The sequence below is a fragment of the Anser anser genome (genome assembly GCF_964211835.1).
Source record: "Anser anser genome assembly, chromosome: 4".
Taxonomy (NCBI): domain Eukaryota; kingdom Metazoa; phylum Chordata; class Aves; order Anseriformes; family Anatidae; genus Anser; species Anser anser.
The window spans coordinates 13,941,678-13,956,196 of record NC_139724.1 but is presented as its reverse complement, the minus strand read 5'-3'; the positions used below and the strand labels follow the sequence as shown (position 1 = coordinate 13,956,196).

The following is a 14,519-nucleotide window of genomic DNA, read 5'->3' as shown; positions in this document are numbered from 1 at the left end:
TGGAGAGGCCTTGTAAAGAGGTCTTTACAAATTAGAGGGCTGGGCTACCACCAGCAATATGAAGTTTAATAAGAGCTAGGGCTGGATTCTGCACCTGGGACAGGGCAATCCTGGATATATGTACATACTGTGGGATGAGAGGCTGGAGAGCATAGGGAGATTAATGTAATTTATTGCCTATTATTAACGAGTTAGACCTGTGAGAAATTCAAAACAAACTAAAAACACCTTCCCCTCCATCCACACTCTTCTACATTCTACCTCCGAGTATTGCAGGGGAACAGAGAATGGGGGCTGCAGTCAGTCCATTGCACTTTGTCTCCCACTGCTCCTTCACGGTCACTTTCTGCCCCTGCTCCACGTGGGGTCCCTCCCACGGGATGCCGTCCTTCCTGAACTCATCCTACATGGGCTACCCACAGGCAGCAGCTCTTCAAGAACTGCTCCCACACGGCTCCGTACCACAGGGTCCATCCCCCAGGAGCAAACTGCTCCAGCATGGGTCCCCCACGGGCGGCAGCTCCCCCCAGACCCCCTGCTCCTGCGTGGGCTCCTCTCCACGGGCTGCAGCTCCGGCCCGGGGCCTGCTCCTGCGGGGGCTCTCCATGGGCCGCAGCCTCCTCCAGGCCACATCCACCTGCTCCACCGGGGGCTCCTCCACGGGCTGCAGCGTGGAGATCTGCTCCGTGTGGGACCCGTGGGCTGCAGGGGGACAGCCTGCTCCACCAGGGGCCTCTGCACAGGCCACAGGGGAACTGCTGCTGCATGCCTGGAGCACCTCCTCCCTCCTGCTGCACTCACCTTGGGGGCTGCAGGGATGGTTCTCCTCACTCTCCCAGCTGCTGTTGCACAGCAGTTTTTCCTCTTTCTTAAATATGGTCTCATGGAGCTGCAAACAAAATCACGTATTGGCTTGGCTCTGGGCACTGGCAGGTCCCTTTTGGAGCCAGCAGAAAACTGGCCCTTATCTAACATGGAGCAGTTTCTGGACTCTTCTCATGGAGACCACCCCTGCAGCACCCCACTACCAAAACCTTGCCACGTAAACCCAGTACAGGGTGCTACAATATGAGAAAGACATAAAACTGTTAGAGTGTCCAAAGGAAAGCTAAAAAGGTGATGAAAAATCTAGAGGGCAAGACATGAGCAGCAGCTGAGGTCCCTTGGTTTGTTCAGCCCAGAGCAGAGCAGGCCGAGGGGAGGCCTCATGGCGGCCTGCAGCTCCCTCACGAGGGGAGCGGAGGGGCAGGCGCTGAGCTCTGCTCTCTGGGGACAGCGACAGGACCCGAGGGAACGGCATGGGGCTGGGACAGGGGAGGGTCAGACTGGGTATTAGGAAAAGGTTTTTCACCGAGAAGGTGGTCAGGCACTGGGACAGGCCCCCCAGGGCAGTGGTCACAGCACTGAGCCTGTCAGAGTTCAAGAAGCATTCTGTCAATGCTCTCGGACGTGGTGTGATTTTTGACTGGGGCCACAAGTTGCACTCGATGATCCTTGTGGGTCCCTTGCAATTTGGGATATTCTATGAAAAATATATCTTCTAGAAACCAAAGGTGCAAGTGACTGAGTTGTAAATGAATCCCTGCCCAAATCAAGTTTCACAGTGTCTTTGCTCTGCAAGAGCAGCAAGATCAATAAGTGGCCAGTCTTTTCAAAACTGCCCTCTTAAGATCAGCCATTGCCCTGGGCACTGCTGCCAAATCAAACAATCCTCTGCAAAGCAATTCTGAAAGCCACTTCAGCTCCAGAGAAAAGAGAAAAACTTGTAACAAGGATCATCAGACACACACAGGCAGTATGGAAAGTTTCACTTCTCACACAGAGGAGACCTAAGGAACCTGCCCTAAGGGTCTCCTGAGCTCTCTTGAGCACCAGTAATACTGATGCAAAGCCTGACGGAGTTTAAGAAGCATTTGGCTGAAAAAGAGCATTAAGAAGCTCTTAGTCATATGGTCTGAATTTTTGTGTAGACCTGTGTGGTGCCAGGAGTTGGACTGGATGATCCCTATGGATCCCTTCCAACTCAGGATATTCTATTCTATGATTCTACTCACAGCCTTAGCACCTCACTCAGAGGGAGTTCCAGTATTTCTCCTTCTAGACCTGGAAGGAACCTGTCACAGCAGAAATGGAAAAGACAATGACAGGAAGGTTGTCATCAACACAACAAGATGCGTTACCAAGTTCAGGGAGTCCCACACCAGCAGCAACAGTTATCCTTCTCCCCAACATCATAAAACAAACTTGCAATCATTCCACATAAAAAGGCAAGGTCTCAAAAACTACAGCATGCAGCAGAAAGAGCAAAAGAGATCAAAAGTATACACCAATGTTAAGATCCGTGAATAGCAGGGGAGTTGTTAAATGAAAATACTCAAACAGTCTGACAAGCAGTCTCAGATACCACTATACAGACAAAAGAAAAAGTTTGGACCACCATTCAGCTGAGACATTAGCAATATTGAATGGGAGTAATAGTCTTCTGTATGAATTTTTATTATTCCCTTTGAGTCATGGAAAGAATAAATATGAGGTTTCATTTCACTTTAATGATTTTCAGAATGAGGCTCTGAAGATAAAGTCAGAAAATAAACTGTTTGGGTATCTATTTTAGCTTTACTGTCATACTGCCTCTAATCCCCAGTCCTGGATGAGGAGATCTCAGCCTGGCGAAGAAAAGGGCCTGCCCCACATGTAATCTATTAGGTAAGAAATGGACAGGCAACAAAACACAAGGAAACAAACTTGTCAGCAACATTTGTTGGACTGAGCACACCAAGGGGAATAATTAGACCACTTTATTTTAAAGTACTTAATTAAGAGCCTTGGAGAAGTACAGTGGGAAAAGTAATGGTATTTAAGTGCTTCAGAGTAATAAAATTAGGATATAACTAGACCAGAAATTAGTGGATTCAGGGAATTTTCCTACCACTGCCCAGGCACTGCGTAACTACCAAAATGAGCCTAAGTCCAGACTGCAACAGAAATATTAACTTCCTGGTTGTGTATCATAAGTATCCATGAGGTCAAAACATAGTCTAGAAAATTCCAGTCAAATATCTTTATCATGGATGAACATTTATCTGAGCACCCCTAGATAGCATACACTATCAGATGAGTATTCAGCCCCAGTCCTTTCAGCTGAATATGTGTGGGTGGTGGGTGGAGAACTCAGAGCAAAGAACTGTCCCTTAAACATTGTGAGAACTGCAGCTACTGTCAGCAGATGGTGCCAGTCAATGCTGAGGAGAATCTTTCTGATTTAGGCCAGCTTGAACATTGGGCCATTAAAGTTTCATTGAAGAGGCTGAAATTCAATACATTACACTGAATTTTAGCCACAAGTTTGGTGACTTTTAGAAACATAATACCTTTAGAAAATGCACTGATTTTCCTTTTTTCTTAGCATTATCAAAAAAGAAACCTTATCTATGCATTCTGATTCACATCTCACCTAAAAACAGCTGTAGCTTGCTATTTTTTATTAAGGAAATATTTTGCATAAGGCTGACATTCCTAAGAATTAGAAGCTATAATTTCTGCAGAAGTGCAATGCCTTGAAATCTCTCAGAACCTTCTCATCCATGAGTTCGAACCAAGGAGCATTTTGTATCCCATGACACATAAAGGAGCAATCTTATCTGGATAGCTAACATCTCTGTGACTATTTGCTCAAGTTCAGACCAGATTATTTTCCTGATCTTCAGGCCACACAAATCCATGAAATAAGCAGAGACAACAACTCACATAAAAATTGCAGTTGGGTCTTTGCGTAGCTGCTAACCTGTGATTAAAGATGGCCTAAACATATCTTTGTCATCATGTGTATTCAATTTTAAGCATTTTTCCATAAACAGGCCTTGTTTCCATCTTCTCTTCCCCCCCTCTTTTTTTTTTTCTTTTTTTAATTAAAGCTTTTCTTTAAGACACTTCCTCAAATGATCCGAGGAGTATTCCCCAATGATATTTTACTGTTGAGCAATAAACTACTCTTGGTGCTTTCCAAGATCTCTTGCCAATGTAACCATGGAGACCTTGCCAGCTGCTAGAACATCTTGAGGAATTTTGTATCTCTCTCAGTAGCTTCCCCAATGACAAAATCATTATTCAAAAATGGAGTCGCAATGGCTGCAGGATTTTTTGTTGTTGTTTTTACAACATTTACTAGCTTACATGCATATTTTGCCAACTGTTGCATTCATTGCACATTATTAAATAACACTACTTGCTATTTGCGTAAGAACAGCATCAAGGGGAAATGTACAGAGGTTACCAGGTAAAATGCATGCATTCTAAACTGTCAAAGGTAAAAGGCTCCAACACAATTCATGATATAAAATAGTACATAAAAACAATGAATTAGCTGAAACAAAAACCTGTATTCATCTGCCTTCAGATGGTGTTAGAATACAGCTACTGAATTAGAGCAGCGTGAACTTTCAAGTCAAAGAATCTAGAAGCACATGCCAAAAATTAAACTTAACTGCTGAAACTATAAATGTAAAAACAGGTTCTGTTTTTCATCACCTCCTTCCAGCATCCTTCATGTGGAACAAGTCAGGAAGCATAATTCAAGCAGGATGCCAAGAGAAAAAGTGGGTGGGGGGAGCACAATTACCACCATTTTCTTAGACCTTAATTGTGATGTTTTTCCACTCATGCTGTTACTGATGCTTCACTGAGATTCTGATTCCATAACAAGGCAGAGAAAAAGACCCTTCTAAGTCCTTTCCTTTCCCCTTCTTCATTTACTTTTTTTTTTTATCACTCTTCTCTTTCCTCCACAGGGCATGGCTTGCGCAAACAAGGCAGAATCTTTTGCAGCACTGCTACATACCAATAGATAAAAGCACAGTGGAAATCAAAGCCTTAAACATCCTATAACAAAGTAGCCCAAACCAAGCTAGTACAAACTAGCCATGACGAACAATGAGCCACGTCCATTTCTACAGCACTTAGGCTACTGGTAATGCCAACGCCAGGTGTAGTTTGTTTATTTTGCTCTTGTTTCCTCAACCCTCTGAGAAGTATTCATTCCTAATTCCTTTCAAGGAAACCTGATCACACTTCAGGAACAAGAACTCCAGCAGTTTTAGCCCATCTCACCTATTTTGTGCTCTTTTTCAATCTTTTAATACCAACAAAAGGCTTCAAAAGTATTCCTCCTCTCAATCACTCTGAAGAAAAAAAATAAACAATATTTGCTAACTACGTCTTACTGTTTAACCCTTTACATTTCTAACGCTGCAATCATATATATATATATATATTGACTTTCCTTATTGCATGTATAAATGAAACGTGGCCACTACTTTTAACAGGCATTTTTGCCTATGCACTAAGAGAGTTCAGGCACATACAGGGCTCCCCTACTTCTGACCCTATTAATTCACCGGTGTTGTGTCCACACACAGCAATAGGCAGCCTCCATCACAAACAGCTTGCATAAGCTAGAGACGCACAGATTGGGTTCACGGAGAAAAAATATCTCTCCCCAAAACTCTCTGCAAAACTGTCTCATAGATCCTGTCCACAGCAAGGCACGTTTCCTGACATGGTCTGGGGCAACTGATCCTGCTGGTCTGTGGTACAAGATCCAAGAGAACACTGACATCTTCAGACCATTTTAAACGATATAAGAGTGTGTCAGGAAAGGGACAGAGCAATGCAAACACCATGAACCTGCCTGTGGTCAATGGCAAACCACAGCTTGGCATTGCTGTGGTCATGGATATTGATTGAGAACGAGGAATGTTGAATGGACTGTAAAGAGAAGGCCTGTCATGAGATGCTGAGACCCTGCCAAAGAGCCTGTCAGGATTGTAGCGACTCTTTGAGAAGAAAAAAGAGGGACAAATCTGCCTAAGTGAGCCCTACCACAACCAGTTTTCCACCACCACCTCCAATGAGCTATGTCACAGGGTTTACCGGAACTGCAAAACACTCCTGATAGTTTAAGGTACTACAGCTTCTAGGTTATGTTTCTTTCTAGACTTCCCTCCATTCCTAAAATTGGTTTGAGACCGAGTAGAAGCTGCACAGCTTCTGGGGCTTTTGTAGCAAAGACGAGTCATTCCCACACCACGCTGTCAGGGAATGTCACTGCCTCTTCACAGCCTAAAAAGATAGGGCTTGAGATCTATTACAGGTAGCAGAGCATTTGCCAGAGCTCTAACTTTACTTCCACAGTATGCGAAGGCACCCAGTTATTACCTTTTTTTTTTTTTTTTGCTGTAAGGTTAGAATCTATTCTAATATGAGATATATAGTTCTCATGCTGTACTAACATGCTGCAGCGATGTAGAGCTGTCCAACTTAACAGGTACTCTTGTTCTACTTCAAAGGTCTCAAAGGAAGCTGAAGCATATCTGTTAAGTGCACAGCAGCTTGTTAAGCATGGGTGATCTTTGCTGAAGTAGCTCTCTCCCTGCATTTTACTAAGATATATTTGTCAGTCAAGAAAAAGTTGGATACTGCACCTTTTTGAAAGCTTGTAAGGAGAGGATGCTAAACACCAACAGCTCAGAAATACCCAAATCTGTGCTAGCCAAGCATTTCACTCATTTATTAGCCAACAGTTTTCACATAGATGATGTGAGCAGGCCCTTCGTATGAATTGGTCAATGGACTCTACAGCAGTAGCCCTCACAAATTTTGAGCTATTTCCCCCCCCAAAAAAACTTCTCCCCATCCCATCCACCTGAGCTATCATAGGACCTAGTCAGAAGACGTAAGTGAGCCTCACATGCATACTTGCCATAAACATTAGATAAAATTAGGTTGCTTATTTATTTTGATGGGAATCACAAGACTTAGGGTAGGAAAAGACTTCATACTTGAAGTCTAACCATTGCTTTACAAGTGGAAGAGAGCAGGCAAACAGCTTCCTAACAGTTCAGTCATGTGCAGAATACATGTATACCAGGGCAGCCAGCCTTCCAGGTGTCCAGGTGACATGCAGTACTGGAGAAGGGCGGGAGGTATCGAAAGTATGGGCTGAGAAAGGATTAATAATCTGGAGTAGAAAATGAGAAATTGAACAAACCCCCTACTACAGCTCCTTGAGCATGTTCTCTTGCTCTAGCAAAATGTCTGCTAAAGAGACAAGGATAGAGGATTCTGTAGGAGCAAGCTTCCTGCCCTAGGTAGTCTGGTATTAGACCCAGTTTGCCATGTGAGAGAAACAGAGGAGAGAGAGATTTAACACAAGGAGAGACAGATTTAACACAAATACCTTTCAAAGATGATCTGGCAGCAAGTAAGCATGTTCTTTCTTTTCCTTTTCTTCACTTTTGTCACTATAATAAACTTATTTGCATTGACTTTGCCTATTTTGTATTTCGTTAATATCTTTAACTTGACCTGAGTTAACTTAACCTGACTTTAAACTGCATAACAACACAGCAATCCATTCTTCTGTGCTGATAAATTTTCAAAGAAGAAATATCTTCTAGTGAGAGGTGTAAATCAGGACAACCCTAGCAGAGTGGGGCAGCAGGTAGAAAAAGCCAAAAAATAGAGTCTTGGGAGAGCACATAACACCCTGAAATCATGAACTTATTTTTAGCTTAAAGGGCAAAAGCCGTACCTTCTCTATAGGGGAGGAAAAAAAAACAGTCCTCTCAGCCCCACATAGATATCTTAGCTTTAAAAGGACAGTGAAGCAATCCACGTTTTTTGCAAGTGTTAGCTGTGAAGGTAAACTCTTCATTTTAAACTCACCCTGCTAATTCATGAGAAGATTAAAAACTGCTCTGGCATGACTAAGACTTTAATTGAAGTTCATTACCTTGAATTAAAGAACATCCTTTCTTCTCCACCACACCCCCCACCCCTCTCTGTGGCAGCAGTGGCAAGAAGCCATCCTATTCTGAGAGCATGTGTAAACAGGCTCCTCAAAGTGCCCGTCAGCAGCCTGCCAAAATTGCTAATCCCAGTAACTTCAGCAACAGGAAAGCAAGCCCAAGGCTGACCACTTCTGAAAAGCCTCCTTGGTTCAAGTATGTACAAAATTGTTCATCGTGATTTAGGTAAGTCTGCACCTTTCCTATTGCCCTCCACTCTTAGATGTGGTCCCTGTGACTCAGAATTTTAGGACAGCCTGGAAAGTTTTTCTCCTCCATTCACATATGACACTGACTTCAGCTTAAGCTAGAATTACTACAACAGATTTAGGCTAAAATGTTAAATTTTGATACTTCCTTGTGAAAACGTCAATTGGATGATGCCAAAATGTTTAGAAGTGTTTACACATAATATGAATATTAAAGAATTTTAAAGAATTTGAAAAAAATAGATTTCAAAGGCTTTTCATTTCAAATGCCCTGTTGGTGTGTGTTTGGTTGGTTGGTTTTGGGGTTTTTCTCCCCAGCAACAGCAGGAATAGTAGCAGAGAATGATACCAAGGTCATCTGAGCTTTCTTAAGTAAACACCAGCTATGTAAAACATATTCACAACGTATAAGATTTTTAAATTTGCAATACATAAAGAACTTTTAATCAGACTTCCAGAGGAAAATGTAGAGCTGAGGCCCAGATCAAAAGGGTAGATACCATGGGAAAACATATCCCGAAAAAAGAATTAGCAATCTCTCCTTCCACAAACTACTGATTTTAGATCACTTTCAGCCATGTAGCCTCCAGGTGATTATCGCTGGATTCACAGCAAATGAACCCCTCACAGCTCTCTTCAATTTCCAATCCTATTTTCTACCTGTAGGCTTTACCCCAGTGATTGCTGGGCTCTAAACACCACAGCGCTTCAGTTTAATGGCACTCTAGCTTAGCAAAACTCTTCATGGTCATTAAGAGAAAATGATTGAATTAATTCAGGAACTCAAGAGCATTCAGCTGAACTGATATTAAACCTCAAGAATACATGAGCCAAAGTCCATTTAGGAAAAGAGAAGGTAAAAATGGATAATAAGAAATAGGCACAATTCAGTTTGAATCGAACCAAAGCATCTTAAGATGAAAACACTCTAATGAAGCACTTAATGACTACTTAAAATTATTTTAACAACTGATGACTTCAGAGAGTTTAAGAGATAATTTCCCATCAAAAAGCTTTATGCAAAGTCACACCACATATCCATTAAGTCTAGGAATTTAGGTTGAGTAACCTTACATAGCTACTTCACAGAAAAAGGACATGCATGTCTTCTAAAGGAGATGGTAGTGTTCTGTGTTTTATTTATTTACATACACACAATGAACTAATGGGATTACTTTCACAGGAACATAAATTCATCAGATATAAGAAATTAAGCCCGGTTCTTTACAATCTGCACAATACTTACCAAGTCCAGTACAGCCCACAGTAGCAATACGTCCAGACTCCCCCAGACTAAATTTCACAAGCAAGAAACTTCTCTCAATGTGATATATAAAAATTTTAAGTCCTTCAGTAGCAAACAGGTCAAGACTTCAAGAATCAGAATGTGATATAAAAAGAAGGATCGTGAATGCCTAAAATCCTTTAAATGCCATGGACATTGTCAGATAGAAATACTAAGCTAGTTCTAGTAGTGAACCAGGCTCCATGTTATAGAGAAATCTGTCAACTGGTTTAAAACAGAGCTTGTAGCTCCCTGGGGGTTCTGAGTATGGTAGGTGTCCATCCTGTCTGCCCCCACTCCCCATTTTTCCAGGTTGTGTCAATATCAAATTCTTACCAGGAAGGTGGATATGGGAAGGAAAAAATAAAACACCACCACCACCAACAACAAAACTTTAATGATACCTTCATTTAGGAGACTGCAGTATGCTCAAAATAATTAGTCCATTTGCTCAAATAAACTCACACCCTTTCATTCTGGCCTAAGCTGTAGGTAGCAAAATCCTATTTATTACCTCCTCCTATATACGTTTTATTCCCTCCCATTCCTCTAGTAGCTTAAAAAAGTAGAATGAGGAGAGGTCAAAGGTATACCCACACCTACTTGGTCCACTGGGTTAGCTAAGTTATTTGTTTCCATAGCAATGGCACAAACAGGTGAAATCTGGCCAGCATTACAGTTCATCTTCGATCCCCTACCCCAAATGCTTTTCTACTCAATTTACAGCTATACCAACTGCACGCAGTTTTCAGCAGGAGCAAAGATCAAAGTCACGCGAGCTCCTCAGCAGAAGACATTGCCCCACCAGACCCCATGAGACTGCAAGTCCCAGACAGCTGTTCCAGATTTCTCCCTGTCAGCCTAAAGTAAGGAAAACTTGTTCCTCAGCTGGTCCAATCTTTGCATTTTTCTCCACTGCAACGTATTCTCTTTTTGTTCCTCCTAGAAGTCAGACAATCCCACCAACCTTCAAATATAAATGCCCTCACTCTTCTCTGTGACCCTTCTGATGTTACAAGGACTGTAACTGTTACAAAGACCGTAGGAAGATGACTATAAGTCGTCATCTTATTAACCACAGGGCTTGGAATTTTCCTGTATGTGGTAAGCCTTGCTCTACTCAGGCAAGCATCCAAGAATCTGGACTCTAGGCATCATAAAGCTGGCCCTCAGCTAATGTGTCTGCATTAGAATTATGTTATATTACCTCACAGTATGAGGAGTGCTGCTCAGCAATTCAGCTTTTCATCTAAGCTAGTCATGTACTAAAGCGGCAGTTCTTATACCTGATTCTCAGCAAGACAATTCCTTTACAGATGTTTTCATGGCAAACTGATTTCCCTTGTGTTTCACTGTAGTTACAGTCAGCACTGTTAATTTATTTTTCCTTCTACAAGGCAATAAACTGTTGCACGTTTTCCCTGGAAGGGAGAGATATTACTGATTTATGTTGCATAACAGGAAAGTCTGATACCAACCATTGATACAGATGAGCAAAGGCCACTGCAGAATCTTGATGGAGTCAACACAACCTACTGAAAAATATCACTAGCTTAGCAGGTGACAATGACATCTTCTGCCTTAACGTTTATCTTCACTATCTTCAGAGCAATTTATTTGCAGTATATTACTATACTTAAGCTGTATCTTTAGGGAAGTTATGATGCTTAATGTTTCATGCTTGCCAACTGTCTGGAATTCAGCTCAAAAATTTCCAGGTTATAGCAGCCATTCGCAGTACAGCTCCATGAGAAGTAGGATTTGTCGTGGTTGCAGCAGCTTGCAGATATCACGGACATGTACAGCACTTGCAAAGAAGAACCCCTCTCCCAAGTATCAATGCAGAAAGGCAAGGCTTCCCATGGTCTTCAAAGTGAACAGGAAGAGATGATCTTTCAGGACTTTTCACTTCAGACATGTCAGACTGCTCAGAGAAGAAGCACTCATCACCGACTGTCTTGAAAAGCCTAGAGGAGGTTCTGTTTGAAGTTTGGACATCTCTGGTATCTCACAAAAAAATTACAACTCCAGATTGCCTCAACCCACACACCATGTTTAGGTCTGCCTTTATTTATTTATAATACCCCATGATCTCCCACTGAGTAATGCAGGCATAGCAAAAGGACTGGAGTGGCATTGCTTCCTGTCACAGCACTTCCAAGTAGCCTTGCCACTAGGAAAAAAAAAAAAAAAAACCAAAAACATTGTTATGTGATGACACAGGGTTAACTCTGCATTCACGGGTTCATCGTAAGCCTACTAGGAGGCAGTCAAGAAGGCAATGCAATGGTTCCAGATAAAGAACCTCCCAATAAGCAGGGCAGGAGACTAGTAAAAAATGCCTGCAGTCAGTTGAAGAGACTGCTTTCCCAGAGCCATGCTGCTCTTATGCCAAGCTTAGGAAAGAAGAGATCTAATCGACCTGGCCCATGGGGATTGGGACCCAACCTACATGAACAGGGAGACTGAAACAGGACAACAGATTCCTGCTCAGGTCTAAGACAACACTAGTGTTTTCCTAAGTTTCCAGGAGATAGCAAGCCTTAGAACAGATGGAAGTATACACGTAGTCTGTTTTTTATTTTTATTTTTTATTTTGCAGGTTCCTCTCTGTCAGTCTTACCTGTTTCCCTTGTTATGAAGATTTCACAATGCTTTGGTTCAGTTATGTTGCCATATTGCACAATCGATAGCCTTTGCAGCTCTCTTGAGAAAACCTGTGTGTTGCCCACTGAGAAGTCATTGCTGATCCACACAACACACTGCTCTAGGAAAGAATCCACCACAGGGCTTTACCCTTGGGTAGGGGAGAGTAAAGGGTTACCCTACTGTATGCCTGTGCCCAGAAGGCAGGCAAGGTCACCACTGCACTTTGCTTGGCTGATTAACAAAAACACATGGGATGGAGAGGATATAAGCTATGTTTCATTATTAGACCAGTTACAAATGTTTAAAGTTTTTTTCTTTGAAAATAAGTCAGAAAGACATTTGTTTTTGACAAAAAAAAAAAAAAAAGGAAAGAAAAAAAATGTTTTGGAATATAATACAACAAAGACTATTTCTTCCAGACTTCCCTCTTTTGATTATTTTCATTAAGAAAAGAAAGTAACAACAGCAAAAAAAAAGCAGAGATGACAGATGACTGAAGCCAAAATATTAATCTGCCAACATTTACAGCTTTGTCAAATTATTTGTTAAAAAAAATCTTACAGAACAGTCAATTGCCTCACAAATTTAACTACCTACAGAAATAATTTTTCAGATAAGGAGAGCCTCAACACTAAAGGAAGATGTATTCTGCATAAGATGGTAACAGTGAAATTACTTGTATGTAGGCACAGAGATTGTACAGTTACAGTGAAGAATTCGGTGTCTGAAAGACAGTAAGCAAGTAGAGGCCTTAAGGCTGATTCTATCTGTTGAACACATGGCAAGCTCAACTGAAAGGCAACTCCTTACACCTTCCATTTGTGAAGAAGTCAGCTATGCTTTGTCTGTGCATTCACCCAAAATGCTCAGTCTGCTTCTTGTCAAAGTAATACCAGAGTCGTAGCCTCACATGTGCCCTGAGACTTTGGTAGAATTAAAAAAAAAAAAGAAAATAATAAAAATTTGTACCCCTTAGGAATTAGAGTCACTGAAACCAGCACATCATAAAAGAAGCATGCGAAGAACAAAATAAAGTATTTTGTTCTTCTAGTTTTATAACAATAATGCTTCAAAACTTTTGTTTTTGTAAATTTTTTGTTTTTGTAAATTTACCATTTGTATGCTATAAGCCAAAGAAGTTGACTGATCTCGTTATAATGTATTATCTTCTTGCGCTGTGTCTTAAGGAGCAGAAAAGTATACAATCACCGTATGTGTCCCTATTATGCCAAATAATGTCTCAGACCATAAGACACATTAAACAAGATCTGAGAAAGGTTTCAGATATGGATTTTCAAGGCCTATGAGGGAAGTGGCATGTAAATAGAGAAAAACAGGACCAGTGGTTCCATGAAGAGTAAGGCTAGTCATTCATGCCAGGGAATCCACAAAGGTGAGAGCAATAAGGAAGTAGATTCCATTCATTCTGCTGCTCAGAGTAAATGGCTGGTCCTGCAGTAGCTTTTACACTTGAACTTGCTGAGGTGAGGTCCTCTGTTACCAGAAATAAAGCACTGCCTTCAGAAGAGCTTGATGATTATTTCTTCGGGGGTGTATTTGGATTTGCATTTTTGAATTATTTTAAAAGTCTGGGTGCACCTCTCAAATAAGCACTTCCTCTTAGATACCTAAGAGACAGATGAAATAAGAACATAAATATCTGTCCCACAGTGTCCCCATACAGATCAAGGATTTTGTTTTATCAGCATTTCACAAAACAATACTGAAGGAGAGGGGGAAGCAATGTCTAGTGCTATAAATTTCTCCTCTTAAAGAGGGAAATTAAAGAAGAAAAGAACAAGGTAAGTGAGCAAGATCAGAGATTTAGCAGTGGAAGAAGGCAGAAGTTCAATGTTTCCTACCAGGAACATGTTGGGATATCTCCAGACTCTGCTATGAAGTAGGGACATGGACATCGTGTATCAGGTATATACCAGATCCATCAGTGGATGTTATCATCTCTACAAAAATTGTTAAGGGCAATGACTTGTCCACAGAATACCCTTAGAGAGGTAAAATTTTGTGCAAAAGAAGTAGATAAGATCTTCCAGCTGCCCGCACATTGCATTTAATGTGGCTTTTCATTGCAATTAACAATTTACCCAAGTAATTTCTTTTCTCTGTGGAAAGTAGGATAACTCAGAGTTCACTGAATTGACTCAGCCCATAGCTGAGTCAGAGGTGAAGTTTTACAAAGCAGTGAGAACACATTCAGGCAGTTAGTAACAGCCTGGGGAAAAATAAAAATAATAATAAAAAAGCCTTAATCAATAAGAAGTTAGGAGATTGGGAGGATTTCCTCATTTCTGTTTCAGTGTTTGTTATTCACCACATCCACCACCACTTCACACTGCCATTTCCCCAGCAGTGCTATTTCTATTTGTTCAATATGCTGATTAAGCCTCCCACAGTGCTTGCAAAGGTCTAACTGCTATACCTATTTTCTAAGAATGCTCAGTAAAAATTAACAGAAAACTGTTAATTTTTTTGTTAATAATCTGCTATCATAGACTGTGGTGAAACTAGGATCAG

General features: G+C 41.4%; 1 protein-coding gene across 2 annotated transcripts in view; it reads right to left on the bottom strand.

Annotated features, from left to right (window-relative positions):
- LOC310899492 (uncharacterized protein) overlaps positions 1-14,519 on the bottom strand; it is a gene marked incomplete at its 5' end in the record, with an annotated part of 100,534 nt that overhangs the window by 16,888 nt on the left and 69,127 nt on the right. Inside the window, 2 exons of one of the 2 annotated variants that reach the window (XM_083835882.1) lie at positions 11,221-11,511; positions 11,962-12,105. The exons of the other annotated variant lie outside the window; for it this stretch is intronic. Coding sequence (XP_083692008.1) covers positions 11,414-11,511; positions 11,962-12,105 — 242 coding nt within the window. The 3' untranslated portion in view covers positions 11,221-11,413. Of the gene's footprint in view, positions 1-11,220; positions 11,512-11,961; positions 12,106-14,519 lie in introns of those variants that run through there. 2 annotated transcript variants of the gene reach the window in all.